Below are 11,280 nucleotides of genomic sequence, written 5' to 3' on the forward strand. Positions count from 1 at the left end.
AACGAGATGATGAATCTCACTCCAGTCTATTGTTGCCATGTTGTATCCCACTGCTTGGTTTATATGGATTTTGCTGTAGCCCTTTGAGTTTCAATTGCAATATTTCAAATTCAATTGCAATATTTCAAATTCAATTGCAATATTGCAAATTCAATTGCAATATTGCAAATTCAATTGCAATATTTCAAATTCAATTGCAATATTTCAAATTCAATTGCAATATTTCAAATTCAATTGCAATATTGCAAATTCAATTGCAATATTGCAAATTCAATTGCAATATTTCAAATTCAATTGCAATATTTCAAATTCAATTGCAATATTTCAAATTCAATTGCAATATTGCAAATTCAATTGCAATATTTCAAATTAAATTGCAATATTTCAAATTCAATTGCAATATTGCAAATTCAATTGCAATATTGCAAATTCAATTGCAATATTTCAAATTCAATTGCAATATTTCAAATTCAATTGCAATATTGCAAATTCAATTGCAATATTTCAAATTCAATTGCAATATTGCAAATTCAATTGCAATATTGCAAATTCAATTGCAATTTTTCAAATTCAATTGCAATATTGCAAATTCAATTGCAATATTTCAAATTCAATTGCAATATTGCAAATTCAATTGCAATATTTCAAATTCAATTGCAATATTGCAAATTCAATTGCAATTTTTCAAATTCAATTGCAATATTACAAATTCAATTGCAATATTTCAAATTCAATTGCAATATTTCAAATTCAATTGCAATATTTCAAATTCAATTGCAATATTGCAAATTCAATTGCAATTTTTCAAATTCAATTGCAATATTACAAATTCAATTGCAATATTTCAAATTCAATTGCAATATTGCAAATTCAATTGCAATATTTCAAATTCAATTGCAATATTTCAAATTCAATTGCAATATTGCAAATTCAATTGCAATATTGTAAATTCAATTGCAATATTTCAAATTCAATTGCAATATTGCAAATTCAATTGCAATATTTCAAATTCAATTGCAATATTTCAAATTCAATTGCAATATTGCAAATTCAATTGCAATATTTCAAATTCAATTGCAATATTGCAAATTCAATTGCAATATTTCAAATTCAATTGCAATATTGCAAATTCCATTGCAATATTGCAAATTCAATTGCAATATTTCAAATTCAATTGCAATATTGCAAATTCAATTGCAATATTTCAAATTCAATTGCAATATTGCAAATTCAATTGCAATGTTTCACATTCAATTGCAATATTTCAAATTCAATAGCAATATTGCAAATTCAATTGCAATATTCAGTTGCAATATTGGTTGTTTAGAGTGAAAAAATAATATGGGTTGTTTAGAGTGAAAAAATAATATGGGTTGTTTAGAGTGAAAAAATAAACATCATCAACGCGCGTAGAAAAATAATTGGGAAAAAAGCGCGCATAAAATGTGAGAAGTCATATCGACGCTCTTACCTGTAAACGTGGAACTCGTAAATATCCTTACAATTTTGGAACCTAAAGACGGTAAATTTTGAAGACTTCCGCACAAAAGGCGATAAAGTCGTTCTTTTCTTTTCCTTTCGAGGCGTTCCTTCTCTTCAATTTCTTCGCGGCTGAGCTCCGGCTCTTCTTCTTCAGCAACCGGTGAACTCATTTTTGAAAGTAAAAGAAAAAAAAATCCTCTTTTACAACAAACTGAATTGATTATAACAAAAAAAAACAAAAAAAAAATTACTTTTTCGTTATTGTTATTAAAAAAGACGCTGAAACCAATCTATAGTATTTTGTTTCGGTCCAGAAACCAATGCAGCAAATCGGTAGCGAGTGGATAATATTCATTACTCCTTTTCTCCGATTCGTGTACTATTTGTAAATTGCGGAAAAACGAGTCCGTTTGATTTTCTTCCTCCTTGTCCGACAAGACCTCCTCCTACTTTTGCCTTGTCAATCCTCTTTTCCCGTTTCCTCCTCTTCCTTCCACCACTTTTCACTTCTTTTTCCCTTCATATATATTTTATAACTTACTTTCCCTCCCAGTATTACTAATATTATTATCTTTTGCTCAGGTGAAAGACACTCGATTTTATCTGGGTAAGTTTGTGCGGATATGTTATCTCTCTCATTTTTCCTCCATCTCTCTCTCTCTCTCTCTCTCTCTCTCTCGCACTCACTCACTCACTCACATACATACGTATTCATTCTCTCTCTCTTTATCTATCTATCTATCTATCTATCTATCTATATTTTCTATCCCCATTTATTTATTTTCCTTTTTCACTTTATCTTTCAAATCTCTCTCTCTCTCTCTCTCTCTCTCTCTCTCTCTCTCTCTTTCTCCCCCTCTCCCTTTCTCTTTCTCTTTCCCAGTCTATTTTTCTCTCTTCGTTCTACGTTTCTTTGTTCTATTTACTTGCTCTTACTCTATCTAGGGGGGCACAAGGGCTTGTAGTTCATCGGAGCACCTACCATCAACAGGCAGACGTATGCAACATTTCGTCGATGGGACAGTGGTTAAAGCCTAGCTGATAGTACAGAACATGTTAGATTGGCGACTCTTTTTAACCCTGTCTAAGAGGGAGAGACAATTAGCAGATGCACCAGTCCAAATGTTACAACAATACTCCATACATGGACGAATCGTAGCCTTGTATAGGTACATGATACTCTTAGGCGTAAGTAACTTTCTAACACAGTAGAGATAGCCTGGCGTCTTCTCTCTATCACACACATGCACTGCTTCCATCCCTCTCTCTCTCTCTCTCTCTCTCTCTCTCTCTCTCTTTTCCCTTCTTCCCTCTCTCCATCTATTAGCCCATCAACGAGTTTAGAGACAAATTCATCAACATATATATATATATATATATATATATATATATATATATATATATGTGTGTGTGTGTGTGTGTGTGTGTGTGTGTGTGTGTGTGTATGTGTGTGTGTGTGTGTAAGATGCATTTAATTCACATTTTTATTCAGTTTTTTTATGAAGTATATATATATATATATGATGTGTGTGTATATATATATACACACAGTGTGTGTGTGTGTGTTGTGTATATATATACACACACACACACACACACACATATATATATATATATATATATATATATACTCGGGTTTTTTTTTTTTTATATTCAAAAGTAATGGACTAATGAATTCAACGAGGTTGTTAGATAGTGCTCAATAAAAAGAGCTGATAATACTTGTTTATTGTTATATAAACATGCTCACATCCCGCTGCTACAAACAGCCACTTGTTTCAATCAAACAACAGATATCATCAGGCAGCGACTTGACTATTCAAAAGTTCAATGAATAATGGATTTTTATTTTAGGTAGGAACTCTTTAGAAGTTGGAGTTAAAAAACTTAAAACACAGGACTTTAATTAAATAAAAAAGTAAAAAGGGAGAGGCAATTTAAATAAAGTTCAAAGATTACAATGGGGAGAGAGTGATTGAGAAGAAAAAAAGAAATAGAGACAGAAATAGAGAAAGAAAATATAGAGAAAACAAAATAGAGAGAAAAAGAAGAGAGAAAATATATACACATATACATACATATACACATACACACACATATACACACATATACATACATATATACATATATATATATATATATACATACATACATAAGAAGTGAAGTATGTATATGTGTATGTATGTATATATATATATATGGAAGTAAAGTATGTATATATGTATGTATGTATATATATATATATATATGTATATATGTATGTATATGTGTGTATATGTGTGTGTATGTGTATATGTATGTATATGTGTATATATTTTCTCTCTTCTTTTTCTCTCTATTTTGTTTTCTCTATATTTTCTTTCTCTATTTCTGTCTCTATTTCTTTTTTTCTTCTCAATCACTCTCTCCCCATTGTAATCTTTGAACTTTATTTAAATTGCCTCTCCCTTTTTACTTTTTTATTTAATTAAAGTCCTGTGTTTTAAGTTTTTTAACTCCAACTTCTAAAGAGTTCCTACCTAAAATAAAAATCCATTATTCATTGAACTTTTGAATAGTCAAGTCGCTGCCTGATGATATCTGTTGTTTGATTGAAACAAGTGGCTGTTTGTAGCAGCGGGATGTGAGCATGTTTATATAACAATAAACAAGTATATATATATATATATATATATATATATATATACGTAACAGAAGCAAGTTCAAATACCATATCAAACAAAGACGGTATCGTAGGTTTCAAGTTTGGAGCAAACTCAAATAGAAAAAAAAATTTTGTGTGAAGTTTATTTATATTTATAAACAAATAAGCTTAAGAAACACTATTTTTCTGAGTCCGCTGCAAGCTTAAAACCTATGATACCATCGTGATTGTACCTCATCTTTTATAGCATAGAGGGGGTCAGAGAGAAACACAACTCACACCTAAGTTTCAAACATGTGTTGAGTGAATTTCTCTTTATACACCTGCCAATCACTTATACATTTTGGTAGAAAATGTCAAATAAATGTGTGTACTTGACTAACAAAATCCCAGAACACTCGGCAGAATTTCTTTTTTTTACTTCGATTGTCTCTTCCCTCGCGTCGCTTTCTTTTGAAATTCCCTCTTTGCCCTATTTCCTCGACCGTGTTAACATGCATTACTTTAAATGGAATGTGAACAAACATCTTACCACGTTGTCCTCTTTGAAATTTGTCCTTTATCATACGCTTTTATAGCCACAAAAACGTAAAAAGAAATAAAAGAGCGAGAGAGAATAAATGGCACACAGTCCAAGATCTAAAATTGTGCTAATGGAACTCGAACAGCAACATTGAATCCATCATAGTCTACACGGGTAACCATTACACAACTCCGCCGGGTTGAGTAATAGTTTTGAAAAGCAAATGTTAGCCAATAATTACCTGCTATTACTGAGTATTTCTAATTTTCTTGTTTTTTTTTTTATTTTTTTAACAATATTCAAAACTTCAGAAATTATTGCCTTCAAATCATTATTTGTTTGTTGGTAATTTTCGCGCGACGGACGTTTAAGATGGCTGTAATTTTCAACATGGAATCAAATATCGCACCAATCATGTTTAAATTGTCATGTTCGCTTTATTAAATTGTTACTTTACGATAAACTGTGTTTTTCACGCGTGTAGAAGACCATGCAGATATGTACACGTGCGTTTGCCTCTGTAGGTGGGCGAGATTGTGTATTAGCAACGGTTGGGTTAGGATTCGTACTGGGAAACATAGTTAGCGAAATGTTCGAACCGGCTTTGATTGTGTAACTCAACCAAGCTTCTGCAAAATCTATACTTACTTAATATACACGTAGATAAAAATAAATATACAAAAAAAAGGTAGCAGACATAAAAATACACTTTATAGGCAGGTGGTCTAAACGGGTCGGTAAGTGGAGAGGATGGCGGTCAAACTTCCGCTTGTTTAACCGCGGACAGTTGTCGATATACATGGACCACCTTGTTGATAAGGATCAAATGATAACCTTGTCACACACACACACACATACACACACACGCACACATACACACACACACACAAACATATATATATATATATATATTATATTATATAATATTCCGCGTTTCATCCACTCTAGGACTCTTCAGGCTTATGCATAAGTCTGAAGAGTCCTAGAGTGGATGAAACGGGGAATATTCAGTGTAGCTTAATCGCCATATATATTTTATAACTTACTAACTATCTCTACCTACATATTGAGCACTTTTGAAGTAAATACTTAAAGTTTACGCATAAATTTATACTTTCTTATATTAATTTTATGGGAATAGATGAAGTAATTATATATATGAATATATATATATATATATATATATACATGTTTATATATATAAGAGCAAACAGTTAATAAAACATGTTAAAAAAGAATTAAAAGCATATTTAATCTGAAAAGGAAACACTTAATAAGTGGATAGTCCTTAATCAACGTAGTGAGTGTCGAAGAAATACTTTCCTTCTCATCAGAGGGTAGGAATTAGCAAAATGCGGGATCGGATTTTGCATACAAAAGTATTTGATGTAACTGCAAGTAAGTCAAAGATCTTACTTGATAACAAAAAGTGAAGCAGAGGGAATATGATAATATTTTATCTTATTTTATTGTACATATATACATATATATATATATGTATGCATGTGTATATATGTATGCATATACATATATACATATGCATACATATTTGTATATATATGCATATATACATAGTATGTATATATATACATATATACATAGTATGTATATATATATATATATATGTGTGTATATATATATGTGTGTGTGTGTGCGTATTGGATCACATATTATTGAAATTGAATCTTGTGGTATCAGGTCTTACACAATATTTGGGGGGGTAATATATAAAGCAATCCCAGCCAAATAAGAATTACTCAATAAAAGAGAGAGCAAAATAAAATTTGTACTTTTTTTTACATTTAAATTTCATTCATAAGATATCATTTTTACATTTAAATTTCATTCATAAGATATCATTTTTACATTTAAATTTCATTCATAAGATATCATTTTCACATTTAAATTTCATTCATAAAATATAATTTTTCAAAACAAAAATTTATTATTTGAACAAAGAATACAATTCAAAGTAATTTCCTTAATCCATGGATTTTCGATGTAGGCTCATCTCAGAGGGAAATCATTAGCAAAATATTAAATCTGGTTTAATATAGTTTTTCTATTCGATACATAGAAAATATATTAAAGATTAAATTTTAACACCGAAGCTACTGAACATAGTCAAAGTGTCAATTAGATGGAAAGCACCTGGCATAGCATGTTTGCTGTGCAAAGCAGAACTGACTTCTGGGGCAACACATCAAAGGCCGTAAATGATTCTCTCTCCTCAGATCTTGAGCGCGTGGTACAGTGCGGGAAGAGGTGGCTGGTTACCTTTAATGCATCTAAGACCAAGCTCCTATCATTACATCATAAATGCTCTGATCCCATCTGACATCAATTGAAATGGATGGCTCTCGTCTAAGGGAGGCCCCATGTTTTGATAAGCTTCTGGGTTTGACCTTTACTCCTGATCTGAAATGGAACACATACATCAAGTCTGTGGCCAAGGTCGCTGGGAAAATGGTGGGATCCTCTACCGCTCCAGAAGACACCTAACTAACGATGCAATTCTCTATCTATATAAAAGCCAAGTACGTCCAAGGATGGAGTACTGCTGCCACATCTGGGCAGGAGCTGCTAAAAACAGCCTATCCTGCCTTGACAGAGTACAAAATAGACTTCGTGGCTTGGTGGGTGATGCCCTTTTCTCTTCCCTGCAACCTCTCTCCCACAGAAGAGACGTTGATAGCCTATCCTTGTTTTATCGTTATTTCCATGGCAAGTGCTCGTCTGAGCTCCATTCTTTGGTCACCCCTCGCCAATCTTTCACGAAAAACACCCGACTAGCTGAAACCACTGTCAATAATTTTCCGCACTCTTTATCCGTGCCTAAAGCAAAACGTACATTCCATGAACAAAGTTTCTTTCTTAGAACGACACGCCTGTGAAACTCTCTGCCGCTTGCTTGTTTCCCTCCCAACTTCAACTTGGATGTCTTCAAGTTCAACACAAACAAATTCCTGATGAACCTCCCTCTTAAGTAATGACACTTTATCAAACCTCCAATACTAACTATTACTACAATGCTATCCCATTGCTTACTGTACACACAATAACCCTTATCCCCGAGTGGCTTCTGGGTCTTGATAAGTAGTGACCTCCATGTAAAAAAAAGGTTTTTAGGAGCAAAAGACCGACTATCGATTGATAAATGTATTTTTAAGAACTGCAAAAAGAGAAAAAATCTTAAATGTAGTTTGGATAGATTATAAAAAGAAACTTATGATATGGTGCCGCATTCGTGGGTACTCAGGACGTTGAAAATAGTTGGAGGTGACCGAAAATATAATCGAGTTTATAGGGAAAAGTATGAACAGTTTGAAAACCAACCTTTTTTTCAGATGGAAAACTATTATGGACAGCTAATATCAGACGCGGTATCTTCCAAGGAAATTCTTTTTCGCCACTTCTATTCTATTGACACATAGCACTTCTATTTTATTGACACATATTATCACATCATTCCATTGACACATAGCACTTCTATTCTATTGACACATAGCACTTCTATTCTATTGACACATAACACGTCATTCCATTGACACATGTATTAAGAAAGACAAATGTGGTTTACCAACTGGAGAAGAACGGACCGAAGATCAGCCATGTGTTATTTATGCACGATCTGAAATTGTTTGGCAAAACAGAAAAGGAAATTGTCTCTTTGGTCCAAACTGTACAGCAGTGGAATTAAGACATAAATACGGGGTTTGGAATTTCAAAATGCACAGTTATTAACGAGGAAAGAGAGGAGCCATGAAAGGCATCGTATCGTCGAATGATTATGAGATCTTTTATGCAGAAGGCTACAAATACCTGGGAGTGCTAGAATTTAACAAGATTCTCTGCAATGAAATAAAAGAGAAGACGAAAAATGTTGTTATTATTATTATTATTATTATTATTATTATTATTATTATTATTATTATTATTATTATTATTATTTGTACTCACTAGGCGTTCTTACACTGGTCTTTACCAAAGATTACTCACTGACAACAACTGGTAGTGTTCCCTGGAGCTTGGGTGATCACAAGTCTCCCCAGATTTTTAGTACTCTCTACCACTTTCAATAACATTGTAAATAAATTTGTCTTATCACAACAGCCACTTGCCATTGACTTCTCACTTGGAATGACTATTGTTTTCCACGTAAAGTGGGGTAGCAATAAGCCTACCAAGGTCTCAGTCCTCTTCGCACTTATCCAATAGAAGTATAGTTAGTGGTATCTCTCCTAAGTGTTGACATCATCCTTTACCTTCTTCGACTATTTCGTGTGGTTCCCGTCGATGCCAACACTATTATTATTATTATTATTATTATTATTATTATTATTATTATTATTATATTTAAGAACAAATCTATAAGTAACGTCGTTATTCATACAATTATTATTAAGTGGGCATTTATTTTTGTATCGACAATTGCAAATATTTATTGTGTCTATTATATTATTACTGTTATTAGTTTTATCCGGTGTCAGTTCCATTTAATATTGTCCGTCCTCTTCTTTGTTTTTTGAATGTCTGCACCTGCTGTGCTTCCTCATATTCTTACGTTTTACCATTTTTAAGTCAACTGCTCACTTTCCTCCTCTAAACTCTAACACCAGTTTTTTTTTATCAAGAGAACCATCATGTCTTTTGCCGCCACTCTGGCTCAAGGTTGTTAAAATGCTTCAATTCATCAAGCCAATCAGTCGAGTGTGATAAAGGACCAGTCAAGCAAGACTATAAACCGACCGGACAGTGCTTTTCGGACGAAAGTGAAAATCGATACTTGTTATGTGGCGAGCAAATCAAATAGACAAGTAGTAAGAAAAAACCCACACTCATACGCACACACAAACTCTCTCTCTCTCTCTCTCTCTCTCTCACACACACACACACACACACACACACACACACACACTTACTTTCCGATGAAATTAAAAAGGCAAAATTAACACTCTCCCCCCTTCTTCTCCTTCTGCTGCTTCACCTACCTTTTTTTTCAGGTGATGAAATATAACCGCAATAGCTAATCAGTTGATGAAATAAATGAAATGATTTTGTATAATAAAGGGTAAGCCTAGAAATAAACGTTATAAATAAGAGACAACAAAATCCTCACGAGTCACTTTCTGTCCCTCTTCCTTCTCTTTTACTGCATTAAAAACAGAAAGACACAACCTTGTTATGACTATATGAATCATGATTTGACCATTTTAATCTAAAACTACAAAGTCAACTAACAATTTCATTTAATTATAGCCATGGGATAATTTTTTTCCAACCTTTTTTTCCAAGCGGGGAAATTTTCCCTTGGCACCAAAATCAACAAAGTCTACACAATTTATGAAATGACATTATCCCTGTTGACTGATTATGTGCAGTACTAGGAGGTTCACCCTTCCAGGCTTTGCTATCTCTCTTTGAGAAGATGTTAGTTTACTGTTAATCGTCTAAAATGCAGCTACCAGGTAATGCTGACAGGGCTGTTCAGATATTTTTGCAGGTCAAAGTGCTCCTCCTTCGAGCGCGGCTTTTCAACCGACCTTGTCAGATTTTCTCGCTGTGGGAGATAAATACCTAATCCTTGTTTTTTTGGCTTTTAGTGTAGTATCTGTTCTGATACCACACTTCATCTTACTGTCATCGATTAGTGAAAAAGAAATTCTTTTAGGCTGAAGTAATTTTTATCTCAACCCAAAATGTTTTGAGGGAAGGGATTTCCGCACATAAAAACTGACCTTTCCTTCGCGGGAAGACAAGTACTAACACTTATTCCCGAGTGGCTTTTGGCCTTAACATTGGCAAAAAAGTGCGTTATCTCTTTGTCTATGCCACCCCTTCTCTCTTTTTCTCTCTCCGTTCCTTTCTTACTATATGGTTGGGCTTAAAACGTCATAAATCGTTAAGGAATCATTCACTTTTAGTGTAGTGTGCGGTGGAAACATTCGCAAGATTGTTCTCTGCGACTAGAACATTTTAATTTGACAAGTTTTGCAACAATATATAAATGCGAAAATGACACACACATGTACGACGGGTGTTCAACATGTAATATCTCTGGTTCACTTCTCGTAGCAATAGAGCAGTGAAACTTGACACAGTAATTAGTTTCTCTTAAATCCTTCCAAATACAAAACCCGCATCACTGCGCGACATTCAACAGGCTCCATTTCACGCCTGACTCAGTTCCAACATTTGTAGATCAGAAAACACGATTAGTTCAGAGCAGTAATTTGCCACACGACCCATAGAGATATAAATAATTGCACATACAAATGTTCAACTACATCAGACAACTGAAGTAGGTCAACAGCATTACTTATTGAATGTTTCTCGTATATATGTTTGTACGTTCGATACCTATTTTAGTTTATTAAACTAAAGAATGTGAAATTCGGAAAGAATGCTTCCCAACTTGATTGTTTTAAAAGGATTTGAATTTATGAATTGTCCTAAAAGGATTTTTACAAAACAGTGTGAATTTTTTACTTAAATAGTGTTGATGTGTGATTTTATAGAGATTTAAGAGTTCGGGAAAATGACACAAAATTATACAGATTCTCAAAATGGAATGAAATTTGGATCATTTAAAAATTGTTTATAGAGACCTTATGGGGACAAAATGAAAGCA

General features: G+C 33.1%; 1 protein-coding gene across 1 annotated transcript in view; it reads right to left on the reverse strand.

Annotated features, from left to right (window-relative positions):
- LOC145291560 (NACHT and WD repeat domain-containing protein 2-like) overlaps positions 1-1,914 on the reverse strand; it is a 119,464-nt gene extending 117,550 nt beyond the window's left edge. Inside the window, exon 1 of the mRNA XM_080137623.1 lies at positions 1,472-1,914. Within this exon, the coding sequence (XP_079993749.1) occupies positions 1,472-1,652 (181 nt within the window). The 5' untranslated portion in view covers positions 1,653-1,914. The remainder of the gene's footprint in view (positions 1-1,471) is intronic.
- Positions 1,915-11,280: the final 9,366 nt, after the last annotated feature.

The sequence above is a fragment of the Euprymna scolopes genome, chromosome 12 (genome assembly GCF_053919585.1).
Source record: "Euprymna scolopes isolate OS-2025 chromosome 12, ASM5391958v1, whole genome shotgun sequence".
Lineage (NCBI taxonomy): Eukaryota > Metazoa > Mollusca > Cephalopoda > Sepiida > Sepiolidae > Euprymna > Euprymna scolopes.